This window comes from Pleurodeles waltl, chromosome 1_1 (assembly GCF_031143425.1).
Source record: "Pleurodeles waltl isolate 20211129_DDA chromosome 1_1, aPleWal1.hap1.20221129, whole genome shotgun sequence".
Lineage (NCBI taxonomy): Eukaryota > Metazoa > Chordata > Amphibia > Caudata > Salamandridae > Pleurodeles > Pleurodeles waltl.
The window spans coordinates 383,489,731-383,511,626 of NC_090436.1; the positions used below are offsets into that span (position 1 = coordinate 383,489,731).

A 21,896-nucleotide genomic window follows, 5' to 3' on the forward strand; every position below is an offset into this window, starting at 1 on the left:
CCCATGATGATGTTCTGGCATAGTGTGTTTATCCTGACCTGTGCATTCTTGGTAATAATGACCGCCTGACTACTGCTTGTGTTGCAGAATACCAGTAACCTATATGTTTACCTGACTACTGCTTATTGTTGCAGGATACTAGTAACCTGTATGATTTTCTGACAACTGCTTGTGTAGCAGGGCATTACTGATACATGTCATGTTTGGTCTAATGATGTTTTATGCAATAAGTTTATTTTTATATAACTTGGTGTTGTGTTTCCTTTGTGGTGTATCTATTGTGTCATGTGTATTGTGCAATCACTTTACACATGACCTCTGGGATAAGCCTGACCACTCATGCCAAGCTACCAAGGGGGTGAGCAGGGATTATCTTAGGTGTGTAACTCCCTCGCCCTGACTAGAGTGGTGGGTTCTGCTTGGTTTAGCTGCATACCGCAGCAAACCAGAAACCCCATTTCTAACAGGAAGAGTATGATTTTTGCCTGTATAGATTCTGTTAGGGGAATGTGTGTCAAGAATAACCACTTGTCCTAGTTTAGTTGTGATTTCCGCAACAAAGCAATGGTAAAATACTATTGCAAAGCTCTCTCAGTCCATGACATTACCTTTCCCTAGCCTTTTTGACTGCAGTTGTTTCATCCTTTACCATGTAAGCATTTATCTCGCCCAGACCTTGATCGATGAGTATGGGGCACCGGATCCTGTCCAAGAATGCATATGTTCGAAACAGATTTTGGGGGGGGGAGTGCTCGGCATAAACCTTTAAATAGAAGTATGCAACCACTATGATTTTCTTTGCACCCACCTTACTTTTTCTGTGGTTGTTTTCTGATATTTGAAAAACACTCTGCACCTCCGAAGATTCAGCCTTCAGTTGAATTTGTGTGGATTCAATTCAAAGGTAAAATTGTGAATGCTCAGTGTTTACATCTCTTCATCTCAATGAGTTTTACCCTAGGTTTTAGATTCAGCAGTGCTCAGACCCTGAGTGTCATTTTGCAATTGAGAGAGGTGATTTATCTGAGGGTGCCTTAGGAACTAGGTTGAAAACTTACTCAATTTAGGTAGTCTGTTTAAAATAGAGCACACATCTTTGAACCATCTTACTGAAATAAATGACCATACCCATGTACAAGCCACTTTATCATTTTATGTATCCATCCCAACACCAATTTATAGCTGTTGGGAAGATCTTGACTGGAGTGATTTATTAAAACATTTCCTGCAATCATGAAAGAGCAGCCCCTCATATTTAAATTGTACAATGAGGTAAAGCGTTCTGCAATCCCCTATTTTTTGGTGAAGAAGAATCTAATAAATCCAGGCATGACTCTTGAAGGAACACAGTATGAGCTTGCAAGTTTCGTTCGTAGTTTAATAGTGGTTATCTCTCTACAATCCAGCAGTTTCTTTGACATTAGGGTGGCACCATAACATTTGTCATGGTATAGCTGGATTGTGTTCTGGCTTTGACTCACTGTGGCTATTCAGCTCACAGGCTTACATACTCTATTTTCAGGGCCCAAGGCAATTTAAAGGAGCCTGAGCGTCATCAATAATCATATGACTGGCAGTCTGTGTTTTATAGAGTGAAGTAGCATCAGCTGTCCTTACAGATGTGCTCATTAGTCTTCCTCTGATCTGTAGTGATCCCAGTAAACCATATAAAGAGGGAAATTGCTATAAAACGTAGCACAAAATAATTCTAGTAATTTGATTTGGTGAAATGTACCTTGGCTGTGGATTGAAGTTTCCAGAGGCTGAGAGTATTGTAATACTAGGAAACATCTTGATAACCACAGCGGCTGTCCTTCCTAGCTTCCTCACGATATCATGGTGCAAAATCCTACTCAGAAATTTAACTGAAATTAAATTTATCTAAACCAAAGACAACATTCGCATTGCTATTAGATTAAATTCAAAGAATTCAATATCTGCCTGGATTTTGATATCAGGCATTGCCTCCCCCATATGGGATATATTCTCAAAAATGTGGTCTCTTGGCATAGGGTCTGTTTTGGCTTCAGCTTCTGGAAAAGATGTTGGCCCAGGCCCAGGTCTTTTTCTTTCAAGCCCTCTTGGTCAGGGTTAGTCATTTTTAGAACTTCTTTAAGATCATGATGACCAAACACTTGATTTGAAGATGGCTGTTATAGGCAGCAAATATCAATAATTTCTACTTCACTGATCTGAGCTCCTCAGTCACTCCACTGTTGTGAGTGCCATTGCAAGCCCACATAGTTAGTCCGACTGATTGCACTTATGGAGACAAAGAGTGGCTCAACTCAGACTGCCCCTGGGTACTTTATTGATCAGTACAGTACTGGTTTGTCCCACTCATGATAGACCTCTCAGGGTCCACCCATAGAGCCGTCTGCTATTTGGTGCTGATTATCAGCAGGAGCAGATTTCGATCCCCTGAAGGTGAGCGCACTGGCTTCCTGTCTGGTCCACCAACTATATATGTTCTGAAAAGGGTTTCTTTTATTCAGTTTTTGTATACATGTATGTGGCTGTAATTAAAGAGCGTAAACTTAGCTATGGAATACCAGAGTGCTGGTTGGCAGGTGTTAGACCTATCAGTCTTACATTTTTGAGTTAGTTTTTGCCGGCTTTAGGACTCCTCGAACTTTACCACTGCTAACAAGTTCTAAAATGCTTGTGCTTGCTTCCTAAAACATGATAGAGTTGGTTTGCACCTGATTGGCATATTTCATTCACTTAAAAGTATAGTAAAGTGATATACCATATACCCAGGGTGGTAAATTAAATGCCACTAGTGGGCCTGTAGCACTTTTTATGCCACCCAATTATGTAGCCTGTTAAGACATGGCCCAAGTCTGCCATTGCAGCCTGAATGCAGTTGTACACTGCCAATGTGACTTGGCAAAATAAACCCCTTGCCAAGCCTTAAACTCCCATTTTATTACATATAAGTCACTCCTTAGGTAGGCACTAAGCAGCCCACAGGGTAGGGTGCATCGTAATGTAAAGGCTGAATGGGTACTTTAATTTTGACATGTCCTAGTAGTGAAAACTCCCTAAATTTGTTTTTCACTACTGTGAGGCCTTCTGCTCCCATAGGATAACATTGGGGTGCCTTATTACATTTAATAAGTGCTGACTTTTAATTAGCAGCAATTAGGAAATTCATGATTGGTGTCTAACAAATTGTATTTTTAAACCCTCTTTAATGGTAAAGTTGGATTTTAAGTTACAATTTTGAAAATGCCACTTTCAGAAAGTTGGCATTTTTCTGCCATAGCTATTTGGTGCTTACATCCTGTTCCTGGGTCACATGATTGGGAGTAGTTGGCAGTTGGACTTTGTTTATTCCTCCCAGACAGCCACACAGTAGAGGGATTAGGTGTGCCTGGATGGGCCATCACTGGCAGGATGGGGGACGGAGCTGGGCACAGCTCCACTTGCAAACTAATAGGCTCTGCTCCACCTTCATACAAAGGACTTCACACAACTGCATTGTTCAGTCAGCCACGCAGGAGCCACGGAAGGGGAGGCAGGAAACTTCAAGCAAAGGAAATTCTCTAGAAACTTCTACTTCAAAGAAAGCACCAGGTATAATAATAGGACTCTCAGACCCACTCTTCAGTTCACTTTCTGGATCTGCAAAACGACTCTCCAGAGACTGCCTGCCGCAGTGGTCGGCTGTGCACTCCAGAAGAATGAATGCTTTGCTGGACCTGCAAGGACTGCTTTCCTGCCTGAAGCCTGCCTTGAACTCTCAGAGGCCTACCCTGCTGCTTGAGCCCTGCTCCACTTCTTGAACCCAGGAATTCAGAAGTGACTCAGAGGCTGGCATCCCAATCAGACCCTCAGGGACAGAAAGGCTCCAACCATCCTAAAACCGCACCTGGACCTGAGTGGGCCCCCACCCCGAGTAATGACCCTCCAGTTCTGGACCCTTGGTTAGTGGTATTAAAGGTGCCCAGATAGCCAAAACACAAAACTTGGGACTTGAAAAATGTTTTGGCTAAAAACTGCTTTGAGAACCGAGAGGAGACCAGGACCAACATGCTTGTCTGTTCACCCAAGGTGTATCGCCAGTCGGCCTGACTTTGTGGCAGTTCCCACTATGTTCTTCTTCTCAGCAGCAGCAAATCCTGTTCAGTGGTCCTTCGCAGAAGGGGTATCCGTCCTCGTGGAGCCCTCAGTGGCTACTGTCTCCAGCCTGTTCCCGCTGGATATTTTTGACTTTCAAAAAGAGACCAGTCCAGATGTGGAAATCTTCTCCATTACTCCGTCCAGCGGCTCACAGACAACACCTCCTCCTCAGGCACTGCCTGCAGCCTTGTCACGCCGACTTTCTGTTCTTCTCGGACACCTTTTCATGAAACTTCTTTGAAGTCTGAAAGTAAGCACCAATCAGGCCTAATCCACGTGTTGTATCTCACCCACACTCCATTGTGGCTAGCCATCTTTTTCAACTTTGACTCAGTGTTGCGCAATTAAATGTCCATGGTTGACACTTCAATCCTTTAGGTACTCTTTTTTACCCTAAACTAAAAATTCATAACTCCGGTTCCACTGATTGGATTTTTGTCATTTTGGCGTATTAAATTAGATTCTTTTTCTAAATTGATTTTTCTTGTGTTGTGTTTTTGCTTTATTACTGTTTGTGTGCTGCATACAATTTTTTCATATTGCCTGACTGCTTGTGTCAAGCTACTGGAGGGTAAAGCACAGGTTAATTTGGTGACTTTTCTGGTTCACCCTGACACAGATTGTGGCTGTTGGTTGAGCAGGGTTAACGACCCACTCAACCAACAACCGAGTTTCTCACAGCAGGCAAGGGCCCAAAATGTGATTAGGTTTATTTTTAAATAAGGCAGGTAATGTGCATGTTCCTGTGGTTTAGGGTCGAGGTATTTAGGGAGGGATGAATTTGTCTGCAGAATTTAGGAGGACTGTTAAGGTCATCATGCCTACGTGCTGTTCCAGATAAAGGCATATGCCTGTAATCCATGACTTCCAACATTGCTTACCACTTTCTTCCACCCATTTGAGATGCTAACGGTATAGAATGGAGAATGCGTTGTTCTCCTATGGCCACCAGATTACCGTACAATGCTACCTATATGGTTGTTTTTCTAGTGTCACTTATTATTTAACTGAAGTTTAAAACAAACAATCAAACACAGGATGTTTTTCACGTATATTAGACCGGACCTTCGTAGCTGACCTTTTTGTGTCATGTTATCCAAATTATCTTTTTGGTGCAGTAGGATATCTGCCATCCTCATTTTGTGTTTTTGTTAACGCACAGTACAAGGGCGGTGGTAATGTTTTCCACCTAGTGGCACCGAGTGGCATGGGATACTCGAGGTTTGCAATTCCTGCCTCTGTTGTTATTCACAGCTCTTCATTTGAAAACAACCACTTTGATGATACTTATCCAACTGAAGTTCTGTGTGCAGATACCCGCTATAGTGGGTCGCTGCATCCTTCTGTGACATGGTGTGTAGAATTAGAAATGTTTGGTATTTGATGTTAAGGTTGTTATGTTTTTAAAGCATGGCTAACACCATCAAAAGTACTTCCTACATCTGATTTGCAGCACAGTTCAAATTGCAGTGAAAGAAAATAGCAGCTCCCTGTGCTGCACAGACCTGGGTTAATCGGTCCCAGAGCTGAGTGGCTTGTAAAAGGAACTATGTTTAGCCATTGGCGTCTTCTTAATGCTGAGAGATGCTTATTGTGGCAGCTGTCCAACGGGCTCTCTGTTTTTGGTTTCTGTTGCTATAAAATGTTTTACACAATACCTTAAACATGATTTGCTTTCCCATCGGAAACCAAGTGAAATGTGGCCAGTGCTGGAGCGATATGTTCCCAGAATTGGGAGTGATCAGGGGTCTGACCGCTGCAGTTTGAAGGTAATGCACGTTTTTAGAAGGTAGGTCAGAACTTCAGGGTAAACTCCATTGGAGAAGTCCACTGTAGACATCGCCTTTAAAATAAGTGTGTTATTTCGGTGCAAGTCCAGTAAGGGAAAAGTCACTTGACGCAGTTCAAACCTGTAGGCTAAAAGCAAACCAAATGATGGTGCATGATCAAACACAAACACAAACCATTTTTGTTTAACCTGGCTAGACTCTGTAGGGGGGCATTTTGGCCTGAAACCACAATTAGGATCTGTTTTGTTGGATTTGGTTTTAAACAGTGTTGACCAATCCATGTATGGAAGGCAAAAGAGAGAGGTAGCACTGCCGTTAACCTGCCCGTCTGCATGTAAAGGCATCAGTCCCAGGATAATTTGAGTATCAACTGCATATTTGTTGGATGTGGGTCCAGATGACTACAGGGTATTTAACAAGTGCAGCGAACATATACAGGGAGTGCAGAATTATTAGGCAAGTTGTATTTTTGAGGATTAATTTTATTATTGAACAACAACCATGTTCTCAATGAACCCAAAAAACTCATTAATATCAATGCTGAATATTTTTGGAAGTAGTTTTTAGTTTGTTTTTAGTTTTAGCTATGTTAGGGGGATATCTGTGTGTGCAGGTGACTATTACTGTGCATAATTATTAGGCAACTTAACCAAAAACAAATATATGCCCATTTCAATTATTTATTATTACCAGTGAAACCAATATAACATCTCAACATTCACAAATATACATTTCTGACATTCAAAAACAAAACAAAAACAAATCAGTGACCAATATAGCCACCTTTCTTTGCAAGGACACTCAAAAGCCTGCCATCCATGGATTCTGTCAGTGTTTTGATCTGTTCACCATCAACATTGCGTGCAGCAGCAACCACAGCCTCCCAGACACTGTTCAGAGAGGTGTACTGTTTTCCCTCCTTGTAAATCTCACATTTGATGATGGACCACAGGTTCTCAATGGGGTTCAGATCAGGTGAACAAGGAGGCCATGTCATTAGATTTCCTTCTCTTATACCCTTTCTTGCCAGCCACGCTGTGGAGTACTTGGACGCGTGTGATGGAGCATTGCCCTGCATGAAAATCATGTTTTTCTTGAAGGATGCAGACTTCTTCCTGTACCACTGCTTGAAGAAGGTGTCTTCCAGGAACTGGCAGTAGGATTGGGAGTTGAGCTTGACTCCATCCTCAACCCGAAAAGGCCCCACAAGCTCATCTTTGATGATACCAGCCCAAACCAGTACTCCACCTCCACCTTGCTGGCGTCTGAGTCGGACTGGAGCTCTCTGCCCTTTACCAATCCAGCCACGGGCCCATCCATCTGGCCCATCAAGACTCACTCTCATTTCATCAGTCCATAAAACCTTAGAAAAATCAGTCTTGAGATATTTCTTGGCCCAGTCTTGACGTTTCAGCTTGTGTGTCTTGTTCAGTGGTGGTCGTCTTTCAGCCTTTCTTACCTTGGCCATGTCTCTGAGTATTGCACACCTTGTGTTTTTAGGCACTCCAGTGATGTTGCAGCTCTGAAATATGGCCAAACTGGTGGCAAGTGGCATCGTGGCAGCTGCACGCTTGACTTTTCTCAGTTCATGGGCAGTTATTTTGCGCCTTGGTTTTTCCACACGCTTCTTGCGACCCTGTTGACTATTTTGAATGAAACGCTTGATTGTTCGATGATCACGCTTCAGAAGCTTTGCAATTTTAAGAGTGCTGCATCCCTCTGCAAGATATCTCACTATTTTTGACTTTTCTGAGCCTGTCAAGTCCTTCTTTTGACCCATTTTGCCAAAGGAAAGGAAGTTGCCTAATAATTATGCACACCTGATATAGGGTGTTGATGTCATTAGACCACACCCCTTCTCATTACAGAGATGCACATCACCTAATATGCTTAATTGGTAGTAGGCTTTCGAGCCTATACAGCTTGGAGTAAGACAACATGCATAAAGAGGATGATGTGGTCAAAATACTCATTTGCCTAATAATTCTGCACTCCCTGTATATATACTGCAAATGTGGGAGTCAGGATAGAGCCATGAGAACCTTCGCTAGTGATATTGGATGGCTCACAACAGAAAGGTCACTTGGAGGAATTATACACCATGCAGTCTTTGTCCCTTTGTTGAGTTATGATATACATATTTATCAATTGCCTAACACTTCTGACAAAATGTTAGTGGTCTAAAGAAATGAAGTGGTATACAACGAAAACTAGGTTTCAAATGGGAAAGTGTTATAGAAAGTGTAAAATCACCCTCTTCCAGTGGCCTGGTGGAATGCCAGCATGATTATGTACCCAGATTTGTCAATGGGTTGAGACTTCACTTGCAGAATAGAGATCCAGAGGCCTACTCATCTACAGCTCAAACAGTTACATGTATAGTCTTGAAGGGCTGGATGCTTTGTGGATTGGGCAGATACAGCAAGCAAATCTAGGAGGTCCTTTCTGGTTTCATATGATCATTTTTTCTTAAGGGCTGTGATGAACCTGACATCAAAAAATCGAGCTACTTGTATTGTCGGGCTAGATTTCAGGAGGTACCAAGGCATAGAGACTACAGGAATGGGGCCTAGACATAGTTCAGTGAAGATGATTAACCCTAATTGAAAACACATTGTATTGGATGAAATGTAAGGGGAGATCTTCCTTGCATTATTTCCCACTTACTTGTGGCAATTTCTAATTGTATGAAAAACAAGTATTCCTGAGCGTAGTTGAATATAATGGAAGTGGTGGTTACCAGCCTAACATTTATAATACCAATCTTTTCTCTGTGTTTTTTTAATTCTTTGTTGTATTTATGGGTACTATGACACAGCTTCACGTGTTCTGGGTTGATGCCGAAAATTATAGCAGCATGACACGGCCATGGTTTGCTTCTCGGATTCCGTTCCCGCTCAGTTTGTATTTACCTGGGAAGATGTCCCGCCAAGCACTAAACCGACTTCTGCTGACGAGAGGAGAGCCCCCACTATTTAGGGTCAGCGACGTCGAGGCACAGGTATGTTGGGACCAGTCATGCAGTCCAGAACAAGTCCCATGCAAACTTAAAACATGCCAGTGTCTGTGTATACTGCGGCTGTTCTATGTTTTGTATTTGATTCTTATTTTCAACCAAGTTTTCATTTTTCTCTAGATATATAAAGACGCTAAGGAGTGCCTGAATCTTCTTTCCCACAGATTGGGAAATTCTCAGTTTTTCTTTGGCAATACGTAAGTATGGAGTAAACCTATTAAAATACAATTTTCACATACGATATGTGTATGATTAAGTATGCTGAGTAACATTATTTTCCTGTTGCCTGCAATATAGCTTTATTTTCTGTGGTATTCATTTATAAACTTGGTGAATGACACAATCCTCTGTGGGAAAATCTGGAAATAAGGACACTATTATATCTGAGTTGTGCATGCTACACTGGTACTTTCAGAACTTAGGTGCCTTCCCTTAACGAAATGTAGCTGAATCCTAATACCTAGGACATTAGCATTTATACAGTGCATGACATAGTTTTACTATTATTTATTTGGCATTATAGCAAGTTCAGAAATTTGGAGAACTGAATCAAAGTTCACATCACCATACCAATAACATAATTCTAGTGCATGGACTCACCTTCCCTCTGAAGAAGCACTGTAGCTGCTATCTCACCGAATATGCAGTAACATGGTTCCGCATCACCTGAGCAGTGCACCAGTTACACTGTACACTGAACTCTTCATTGGGTTCTGTTGGAATACATTCTGGCAACCTGTGATTTTTTTTTCCAGTAGAACCCAACTGTTAATATGGAGCCGCGGCTAGTGGGAGGGAAAAGGGGTGGCATGGCATGGCACTACGGGGGGCAAAAAAAAAAAAAGTAAATAACTTTCCTTTTTTCCATGCCGCACCACTTCAGCCGCTCTGCTCTCCTCAGTCGTTGCAGGCACAGGCTCCCAACCTTCCCTGCGGCCAATCCTGACGCTGCTTTAAGCAGCGTCAGGATTCGCTGGGAGTGCCCAGCCAGGGTGCTCCCAAGCAGACTGGGAGCCTTCGCCTGGTCTCTCCAACCCAGCAACACAGTGCCGGGTTGAAGAGACCCTACTGTGCATGTATGTTTGGCTGCCCGAGACGGCCGGTGCTGTGCACTCCCCCTCCACCCCGTCATGCCCGAGGCCCCGCCCACTTTTATAGTAAAAACATAATAAACAGGGTTTATTATGTTTTTACTTTAAAAGTTGTGGAGCTCCTGCTGCTGGCTGAGGGAGAGGGGGACGACGCTCCTCCACCCTGGCAAAGGAGCCGCCCCTGCTAATATGTTTGTTTGCCAGAAACCGAGCTGACATACTTTAAGTGCTTTACAATAGTGTAATATAGAGAAGGTGCCTTGCATTTTCTGTCATGACAAAAGTGCCCATCATTCTGAGAGATATCAATAACTTATTCAGAGAATATTTATACATCCTGTGCTTTATGGCATTACTTTGAGTTTGTTCTTCTTCCCTTCAAAATGGGCTACAAAGTATTACTGTGTATTACTGTGCCAAGCAACTTTGCTTTTTCTGTGGCGCGGCTCTAATCTGTTTGCAATAATTTTTGAATGGATTTTGTAATCAGATTGGAGTAGGTACATTGGGCTGTAGTTTATTGGCAGAAAGGTATCTTTCTCATCCAATGGAAAGACTATAATGGTTGCCTCGTAAGCGGAAGCTGTTACTGCTCCTGAATCTGCATAATGAGCAAAAAGCAGTTTTCATGGTTGGATGACATTAACACCCCAAGTATGGTAGATTGTGAGTGGAAACTCATATCTGATCCCAGTGCTTTATCCCGATTGCACTGCATTCCTGTTTTCCTAGCACTTGATGACTTGTTAAGTTCCACCTGAATTCTGGCAATAAGGTTGGAATTGAAAGTCCATTTAGAAAATCTGAGAAGGATTTGTATGTGGCCTAGTTGTTATTTAAATATATGTCAAAGTACAATTTTTAGAATTTTGGTTTGAGAGTCATATGCTTAACCAGCAGCACATAGCGGTAACTGATTTGGCAGTACAGACACCTTTGCTGGGGTATCCGATAAATTATGTTTAATGATTACTAAATCTTCTTCTTTACAGCTGAAGTGAGCCCTGTGTGAACAATTAGATGCATCATTTTGTGCTAGGCTAACAAGCTGTGAATTCTTTGGTCATGCCTTATACTTAGACCTCTCCTTTCCTTCCTGTGTCCTTAGACCAACAACACTTGATGCCTTTGTCTTTGGCTTCTTGGCCCCTCTATATAAAGTGCACTTCCCAAAGGTCCAGCTACAGGAGCACCTGAAGCAGCTGTCCAATCTATGTCGCTTCTGTGATGACATCCTCAGTGGCTACTTCTCACAGAATCTTACAGGTATGATACACTTTTGGATTTCCACACTTATTTTTTAAAACAGGGACGTACAATGTGGGATCAGCACTCTTAATATATTTACTTGCCAGATGCGGATTTTCTTTTGCAATTGCTTATTGTATGTGACAACACTATTATGGTGTCTGTTTTGCGGTTGATGCAATGTATCACTGTTATAGGAAATTTGTTGCACTTATAAAATGTTATGTATTTCAATGAATATGTGTAATTTTATACTTTTTACTTTTTTTGTAAGTTGTGTTTAACTCATTGAAAATATATACATGCCATTTACTTCATTTGAGAATTAGAATTACGGCCTGATTAGGACCTTGGCGGAGGGGATTACTCCATCACAAACGTGACGGATATCTCGTCCGCCGTATTACAAGTTCAATTATATCCTATGGAACTTGTAACACGGCGGACGGGATATCCGTCCTTTTTGTGATGGAGTAATCCCCTTCGCCAATGTCGTAATCAGGCCTTAGTCTTTTTCTCGCTTGCTGTAGGAATTTTCAAAGATGCGTGGCATTGTAGTGATGTATTTGAGACTTGAAGGCATGTCACACTTTACTGTCCTTTATTAAAGAAGATTCGGGATCTGTATATTTGTTATTTAAGTCAATCAGCTACCTGATCAGTAACTGAAATCATGTTCTTCAAACATTCTTTTTATTCATTTTATAGCAAATAAAAAGACAGAAACAAACAGAAAGACAAGAAGGCAATACATGCATTTCCAGCAATACCAATATAACCGCACCCAATCAGACTTGGCCCGTGCCCGGCTCCCCGACCTTGTGGGGTGTGTCATCTGCTCGTGGAATGACCTCGTCTACCTTCTTGTCTTGAAATCATGTTGTGTCTTGCTTTCTGTGGTGGTTCAAACCATGATAATTGCTGTGGATTTTTTTTAGGAAATTCTCGGAGAACGATAACTTTGCTTTTAAGATGGCTATTGTCCAGATTTGTACAAACTAAACAACACTGAAATAAACTTAAACGTAACAGACATATTTCATATGAAATCAAGAATAGAGTGGGATGTCCATTTCGAAGATCTTATTTTGCAGCCATGACTTAGGTGTGTTCTTAGCATCCATCGGGCAACAATTGCCTAAATAAGTAACACAAGTAGAGTAATAGTTGCAGTTAACATGAGTAGCATTTCTAAATAATCATTGTTTGAATTAACAAGCTGCTACACATGCACCTGGTCCCGTCCATCATGGACATGATTCTTCTCCCTGTTGACCTTTTTAAATATAAATGATTAAAACAAAAGAAAATACGGATGGCACCTCCTGACAGAAAAAATGTTTAAATAATTTGTATCAAACCAAACCCACCCCTTACACCTCTCATCTCCAAGTGATATGGAGAAAGCAGAACATAAATCCATCAAGGATTTAGGGAATCATGAGGTGGACAGGTTAAAGCTCTTCATATCATGGTTGTTTATTCAGCCAAGGTCCTTTCTGCGATGCAGGATGTAGTCTGACTCTTTTGTCTCTTGCAGTTAAGGATCCTAATCCTACTATCTCAGCATGACTGTGTATTTAAGCATACCATGGAGAGAAGTAAAAGGCTGTATTTTAAGAGTTAGTATGTTGTTCTGTATAGTAACAATATTACTCTAGCGCTATCAGTTTATTCAGTTGCATGCCTCCACACTCTGTCCCTTCCTTTTTCTTGAAGATGTATTCCATACCATCATTCATCACCAGTTGTTTTACTTCAGTTTGATGGTGCAACGTAGACAGAAGTTAATTCCACCTTGTTAAAAGATACAGCATTCTCTGTGGCTGAATTATTTAGAAATTATTTTAATATGGATGAAGCCACATCTGCATGTAATGACATGGACATGCATATACTGCCTGTGGGAATTATGTATTAGATACATAATGTAATTGTGCATAATTGTGGAAACAAGAGAGAGTCAGGCAGACAATCTTCTTAGAATAGGAAGATGGGAAAATAACCTTCCAAATGATGCAGCCTTTCATTTCACTATTTCACTGGTCGTAAAAGGTAAGTTCTTTCCATTTTAGTAATTCTCTTGAATTCGTCCTTATATCCGGCCAACTACAAAATATTCATTTTCATTTGGCTTTCAAGAAAAAGATTTGTTAAGATTTCATGAACTAGAGATACTCTTATTTAGCATGAAGGGCTTAATGTTTGTAGTGAGGGAGCTACGTATTGGCAGAGAACTCTATTATTGGCCTTGTCCCAAGTATTCTCTTTACCAAAGTTCTCCTTATAGCAACTGGCCTTCTATCTAGTTTATGTATCCACATCACTCTTTTGTTGACAGCTGACCAATAAGAGCTTTCACAGTTTACAGTCAGCGTTTGTTGCTTTGCCTCCATGTTACTTGGTGTACACCTCCCAGTGCTAAATCTGGGATTTGATTTTCATTGGAAAGAAAATACTGGAGTGGGGGTCTAGAGCATAGGATAATATTACATCTCTGAGGGAACACTGCATCTTCTAGCCTGACCACTTGCAGTTGCTAGGCAGAAATTGGAGTAAGTATCCTACCCTGAAGTTATTATTGACTATTATGTATGCTTTCTCATGTTATTGAAGATTAAAATGAATGGGGGGGGGGGAATCTATGAAAGCACACTGTTGTGAAAATCAATAAAATATGTAAAAAATAAATTTTAAAAAAGTATCCTACCCCATGTTAAAGGTATGAATAAGGGGTTACGCCAGTTAAGTGTCTGGGTGGTTTGAAAAAGGAGTGATGCAAGGGTGGAGATCCGGGGAACAAACAAATCTATTTAATCGAGAATGCATTTAATGCCCAGGGGAATAAAATGTGTATTTGCAACATTGCGGGTACACCAAGTATTGCCTAGCCTCCAGTGATCTAACCAGTGCTGGAGATTATTGGTGTTAATTAATGCCACGGATTGTGGAAGTGGTAGTGAATATCTACCTAAACAAGTATTTGGAACACAGTTGAAGTCTCCTTCAATAATCCATGGAGCACTAGGTCTGTCTGATAAATAAATTAACTCACGACTCCAGAAAGCTAATCGATCAGCATTTAGAGCAAAAAAGACCCCTAGCATCAAAGGTTAATCATCCAAATATCCTCTTGCTAGTGTGAATAACCTTTTAACATCAACTCATACTAATTGTGTCTTAAAAGAAACACCAGCTCTAATCCATACTGCCCCTCCCCTCTGCACGTCGAGAATCCTGTTCCATAAACTTGGTCTTTTATGTAGTGACCTCAGGTACTAACAAATGTATCTCGTGAAGGAAGACAAACAGGCCGCTCCGCCGGGTTATAGCTGCATGAATCATATAATGCCCTTGTAGGGATTTCATGCCTTTATGTTCCAGTTAAGTTAAATTATATGAGGCAGTGAACCATACAATAAGCATATATTAATGATATGGTTCCTGTGCAGGACCTATTGTAAGAAAAGCAACATAAAGGATACAATAATGATGAGTGAGCGGGAGATTATTGCCATTTTGGAAAAAAACATCATAAAAAAACAGTACGTAAATTTGAAACATCAACAAGACAGGTTATCCATCCAGAAAGTTTTGTAACAAAAATAACAGCTAGTTCCACAGTCAAGAATGGCAAGGGAGCAAATAGATGGATATGGCCAGAACTAAGAGATAGCGCCAAACTCACTGCTGATTACAAGTAATAGAGGGTGTGGGGTCACCTAGCTTATTAAAGTCTCGTATGGCACAATGGTTGATGGGTGAGGGCACTAATAAAGAATATGCAATTAGAAAACCACACGTCACATCATAGAAGACTATCAATGTCAAGCAGCTCAAAGAGGCAAACTAATAGCTTGATTATCAGCAAAACAGAATAACATATTGAGCACATATTGCAATTTACCAGTGCATTGGACGTGAAATCAACAGGGAAGGATATGTAAAGTTCAGAGTATATCATCAGCAGTTTGAGCTGTAAACATCTGATGTGTCATGGAACCAACGTCAGGCTAATCAGATAGCAAGTCATCCCCAGAAACATTGAAGTCAGAGCAAACAACTTAGGAGTTGCGGACGAGTCCAGTGTGGATGCTATCATGGTCAAGACCTCTCTTTGTTTCTTTTGAATCAGAGCTGGAGTGGGGCCATGGCTTTTTGATCCCCTGCAATGCGCCGATGAGTGAAGGTGGAAGGGGGCGGGGGAGAAACCCTGAGCAGCCTTGTCAAAGGCTTGTGCCCAGTAGCAGGCCACCTTCATTTGGGTAAAAAAAAGTGTGATTATTGACCATCCGAAATATGGAATTTTGCTGGGAACATGGAGTGCATATTTAAGATCCCTTATTTGGAATTTCCTCTTGACTTGGCCAAAGGATAAGCATTGGCGTTGCACCATCAAAGTATAGTCAGGGAAGAACATCACCCTGATATTGTCCCATATGATAGTTTCCTTCAAGCAGGCTGCTATCAGCATAGTGTTGCGGTCGTGGTAATTGAGAATTATTGTCACCAAAGGACTAGGTGGTTCTTCAGAGACAGGGAGCCACACCAGAACCTTGTGTACCTGCTCAGCCACTAAACGAAGGGAGAGGAATGGGAGCTATTTACTTTTTCACCCAATTTTCAAGAAGACTTGTGGCACCTTGTGTCATCGTCCTTCTGCATCTTCTAGCCACTTCTCTCCCATGTGCAGTCACCCCAGAATTGACTGTGTACATTTAGAAAAGTCTTGTGTGCAGTGGTGGAGCTCATCTAAAGCCAGAGTGTTTGTGTTGACTTTTTCAGGCAAATTGTTTTGATTTTCTTAGAGAATAACAAAGTTAATAGGCAGACAGTCAAATGTAGCTTAGAGGGCTGAACAATACTCAGCGCTCACTGCTAGGATTAAATCCAATTTGCCATTGTAATCGAAGGGACCTCCACCTGGGATGGCCCAGCTGTCAAATTCATGGTTACTTGTCCTGACTGACTGGGAGGTGTGAGAGCCTTGTCAGTGGCAGGTTTGCTGATATCTGTAGCTTCTCCATCCAACAAAAAGAATGGTTTTTCCTGATCAAATTGAAAGAGCAGTAAAATGTGCAATTTGTTTGTGACTGTAGAAAGGAATGCAGTGAGAACCAAATCATGAAAAGCCCACCTAACCCAGCAAAAGGGACAAGGGTATTGGACCAGCAGTCAGTCTAGGGGCATGAGCTGCCTTAGAAAATAAATTCAATATGCCTGGGTCAGCCTCTTGGGGTCACAAGACTAGAGCAGGATATGGTGCATCCATGCCGCAATGAGTGTAGGTATAGCCAATGTCCAACTGGGGAGCTGTAGGGGCCCGCTCTCTTAAGGCCAGGTACAGTGGATTCCAATGTTAAGCACTCACCCACAAGGGGCTGCCACCATCAGGTCCTAACTGTAAGCATGAGTCAGGAATCCCAAGAGACCCTCTGTATCAGCCCAGCACGCCAGGCACCAGTTAGAATATCACACAGTGCTTGCAGTGCCACACTAGCAACTATAAACACCAGTCTCCAGCAGTGGTGGATGCCTCTGGGCTCGAGGCACAGCAATGGCAGCGCCGCAAAGCAAATCCTTGTGGTATTGTGTGCAACAAAGGAAGTAGGCAGACAGCTGGCTTGCACCACGTTCGCCTTGTCCCAAAACGGCCTGAAAAGAGTGCTGTGGACCTACAAGACAGGCCGTGGTAGGCTCCAAACAGTGCCAAGTGCTCTATGCTGTATCTAAATGCCCTCCTAGTGACCTAGTGACTCTGGTTGAGGCCCAAACTGCACCAACAATTGAAGTGGCTGGGAAATGCTGCGTACAAGGGAGCCCACTGACCCACCTAAAGAACATGGCTGGCCTAGGTCCCTTGCTGTCGAAATTCAGAGTGTGCGGTATCTCGTACAGGTGGTGCTGGACGCTCAGTGGGTGTCAATGTAGTCCCTGTTTCCTTGAAAGACCCCATTCAGCAATAGAGGGGCCCACTACAAGGTGGATCGATTGAAGCAAAGCGATCAGGTGGAGCTCCTCTAAGCAGCATGCTAAGCAGTCAAGCCAAGCTTCCCTTGAAAGTTGGCTTTTAAAAAGGGTTTCTCAATTCAGGATGAAGCATCCTGAGATGTCAGTTTTATGTATTCCTGTATTATGTATTCCTCAATGCAGATTTTATGAATTATACAGACAGCCTTAATTAAGACTTCAGTAGAAGGCCATTTGAAGGAGATCAAGGCCATTTAGACCTAGAAAAAACATGTGATTTCTGTGAAAAACTTTGCAGTGGCATGGGGTACCACCTTCAGAAATGCCAGGTGAAATATGGGATTACCTATCTGCAGCTAGGCCTTAGCTAGTCCTAGAAATTACTTGGGGTTGAACAACTGATTGAAAGGCATCCCTGTGAATTAATGGCTTTATCTTTTGGAGTACTTTGATTTGATATGAGGTGCGTTTGTTTGGGAGTTTATGTGGGTATGGAGACTCAGATTCATATCCAGCCTAAATCATAGGCATTTTGCAGTCTAGGCAAGGGAAGCAATGTCTAGCTTGGAATAGACTTTCACCTATAACTGGGTGTCATCTGTGTATAGACGGTAGGAAATGTTGGAGAGCTTTAGAAGTGCACCTCTTTGTTGAATGTATAGATTAAAGAGCCTGTGGGACGCAATAGCCTTGTGAAAGCCCCAGGAGAAGAGAAGTGAGAAAGCTATAGTTTGACTGTTTTATTTCTTTGGATTGGTTCTTTGACTAAGAGAAGATCAACTGACAGCTGTCTTATATTGTCCAGTTCATTCTTAAAGGGACGTTTAGGAGAAATACATGATTGACCATGTCAAGCACTTCTAAGGGTTATGGGTACGAGAAGGCAAGAGTCACCTTTGCCCAGGATGTATACAGCCTTGTTTACCATTTGGAGGACAGCAATGTTCATGCTGCACTCCAAACTAAAGCCTTTATTGGAAGTCTTCAAAAAGCTAATTTTCAGAGATTAAATGCTGTAATAGCATGTTCCTTCTAACTTTTCAAGGCTGTGTTTTGGTCAAGAGGGGAAGGCTTCAGACAGAACGCACATTGTCCAGATATTCCAGATCTACACTGCATTGTTTTTTCAAAAGAGGGTGTGACCTGCTTATTTTAGGTAGTCGGGTATTACTTCTTAAGGAAGGACAAGTTGATGATATTGGTCCAGTGAGGGGTGAGAAGGTATTGAATCCTGAAAGCGGGAGGCAGTTTGAGTTTCAAGATAATGAACTTTGGTTTGTATTGGGTGATTTCCCCGAAGGGTGAACAGCGGCCTATCAATTTAAGATGTTGGGTGACAAGCTAACCTGTGCTCTGTTGGGCATGAGAGGGTTTAATATTCTCTGTAATGGATCTTTCATAACAGATCACATCCTTGAATCATCCCCATCATCGAGCGGGGAGTTCCACAGTATCTGTAGACAACCCTGTACTGCTAAGTATAAATAGAAAAGTTTGACATAGTTACAAAAGTACCCTTTTTATATCACTATAAAATATCCTAATCTCAGCTAATCAGTACGCAGCACACACATCACTCTTCCTTACCCAAGTCTCAGATTTCTACCACACATAGTGTATGAAGGAGTACCTTTGAATTGTGCTCAGTCATTCAGATTAGTAAACAGTCTTTCTGTTTTTCATTCTGAATGTCTGAGGAAAAATTATTCCTCCTTAATCTACAATGGCTGAATCTATTTAAAAAGTCTTTTTAGACCATGTGCATCCTGTGGTAGGAAAATGTTTAATTAAGATGGACCCTACAAGCTTATACCCTGTCAACAAGGCAAAAGACTGTAAATTATGCTGACCATTTTCCACAAAAACCCTTACAGATTGTCAGGGTAGACTTTTAATATGATTCCAGAAGACCAAGTCAGAAGAAATCCTTTCTTCAGAGATGGAGTATGAAGGCACTTTAAATTCATCAGCTAAAGTGCATAAAAGAGAACATCCTTACTGTGAGCGCTCTTCAAACCCTTATTTTAAGTCTAAATCCTCAAATTCTGAGAAACCTCTAAGACAATCTCATAAACAGTGTGAGAATACAGTGAAGTATGTCCTGATAATGTAATATGGACAGATTATTTTTTTATAAATCTTTCCACAAATCAACATCTGAGCCATCTACTTCAAAGAGACACTGTGAAGGGTCAGCTTCCTAATCCAAAGCAATTTGTTTGTCAATGAGACCAGCGTCAGTATTATCGTCGACGAAACCACCATCAACAAAGAAAGCCTCATCGTCATTGACAGCACCATCAGCAAAACTGCCATCTACTAAGACAACATTACCATCAATGTTAACACCATTGACCACTCAGTCGAAAACCATTTAGACTATGTGCATTACGACACCATCGACAATGACAATACTGTTGGTGGCAGTCCAAACCCCTAAAAAAAAGAAAAACACATCAGGATCATCCTCATCTTGGACAAGGCATCTCAATGCCATGCATACCAGAACAGACTTCCCCTACCAAGGTCTGTCAATACCCACCTCACAAAATGTTCAGAAGATGATGAGGATAATGATGGTCCAATTGACCCTCCATATAACCCAACCCAACAAAAGGTCAAATATCAAGACAGATGGGGATGAATATGATCAAGCTGAATAACATTGTTTGGCAGACTTTACTCATTCACAAGATCCGGACACCAGAAGATCTTACCAGTCCTTCCAAGATGATCAGGATGACCCCTGTAGTATGATTACGGCCATAAACACAGGTTCAACAAACATCACAGGAAGCCGTTGTACAAGTCTTTGTAGCTCTGGACAGAGATTTACACCTCATGTTTACCCACTACTATAAGCGATTTCTGGAATCTCTTCAAGACAAGCTTCACTTTGGTCAAGACCTCAAATGAGACCTTGAACTCCGCGCACTCCCATGCGATCTCCTTCAAGGCCAATATCATAAACCGCTTTAGTAATACACCCATCTTTGGCAATCCACTCTAATCCACCAATTACAGTTGACACTTCTACAGATGACAACCAGGATGACAGTCAAACACATCCAGTTTTTTTTTTGTTTTAATGACTCAGAAGGGGATAAGTATCTAGCACCCATTCCAGGAGATATCACTCCCATAGCAGTGGATTCACTACCAGATGTTATAGGAGAGTTTCACACTCCTATCAAGAGCGCCTCAAAAATATTCAACTTGCCAATACCAAGAAAAGAGAATGACTGCTTGTTATATGATTTCCCAGAGACTTAAAGAAAATCAATTACAAGTGTTCCAACAATTGATCACATCACATTTGGTGGAATGGTCTTAAGGTTATCAAGAACCCAGCCACAGTGGCTGTAGTAATTTCTAGGCTTGAGAAAAAATATAAAGCACCCGGCAACACCCTAGCTTGTCTTGGTCACACTGTGCTGATTCAGTGGTGATGCAAGCAGCCTTGCTGCAATCAAGGAATGCAACACTTCCATGCCACCTAAAAGATAAGGAAGAAGCATCAACAACATCTGCAAACTTTTTTCAGCTGTGGCAGCCACATCAATCAGAGGAAAAGGCCAATATTCTTTTAGAGGAGGTAGCAACTTTACAGATATCAACCGTATCAACCAATTCAGCAGCCTTGCTGTCAATGTTACACACAACAATATAGACCATCACCCCAGTGTCTTATAATCAGCAGGTTCCTCAAAGAAGATTTTCAAACCATTCTCAAGGAAATGAATATTTAAGCAGACAGTAACATTATAGAAGTGAGTCATAACGACTCCTAGCAGATATAACATCCCATTGCTGGGTATTAGATTGGATATACTTTGATCACACATTAAAATGAATTCCAAAAGCTCCACTTACACCACTGCCTGGAGGCCATTACTAACATAATCTCTGTTACAAACCGAGACTCTAATAACGTTGCAAAAAGAGGCACAAAGCAAATGATCAATTACCACAGAAATTTAGCATTCTCTTCTCACTTTTTCCTAATATAGAAGAAGTAATCAGGATAATCAAGACCAATTTTTGGATTAACAAAATCGGAACAAATTTCTCAAAACAACAATCTTTTCCGATGGGTACTTTGCAAAAAGTCATCCAACTGCTTCAACAAGGAGATTTTATGAAATACTTAAATTTGCAGGATGCGTCCTTCCACATACCAATTCATCTGAATCATAACAAATAGCTTTGATTCAAAGTGACTGGTCGCTGTTATCAGTTCAAGGTGTTGCCCTTTGGACTCAAGTTAGCCTCGTGAATATTCACAAATGGCTCTGATGGCAGTTTACCTAAGTAAACAAGGACATCAGATATTTCTGTACCTAGACATCTGACTAGTCAAAAGAAACTCACAAAAAGCCAGAGAGAACTCAGCAAGAGACTGTTTGCAGCTCTTCAACAAATTAGGCTTACTTTAAGTCAGTGGTTCCCAACCTTTTGACTTCTGTGGACCCCCACTTTGTCATTACTGGAACCTTGGGATGCCCAGTGAATCATTATTGGAAACAAGGGACCTCCTCACTGAGTCATTGCTGAAGTTGGGGATCACATCTGTTAACATTATTTAATTTTCTAAGCAGCCGCAGGGATCCCCGGACCACAGGTTGGGAACCACTGCTTTAAGTGAAACAAAATCTT

The 21,896-nt window shown here is 41.6% G+C and overlaps 1 protein-coding gene across 3 annotated transcripts in view; it reads left to right on the top strand.

The window, feature by feature from the left end:
- Window positions 1-21,896, top strand: part of MTX3 (metaxin 3) — a 168,160-nt gene that overhangs the window by 102,664 nt on the left and 43,600 nt on the right. For 2 of the 3 annotated variants that reach the window (XM_069223188.1, XM_069223197.1), the window contains exons 5-7: window positions 8,734-8,916; window positions 9,052-9,128; window positions 11,131-11,288. In XM_069223188.1, the coding sequence (XP_069079289.1) occupies window positions 8,734-8,916; window positions 9,052-9,128; window positions 11,131-11,288 (418 nt within the window). Of the gene's footprint in view, window positions 1-8,733; window positions 8,917-9,051; window positions 9,129-11,130; window positions 11,289-11,978; window positions 13,903-21,896 lie in introns of those variants that run through there. The other variant, XM_069223179.1, reaches the window with a different exon arrangement.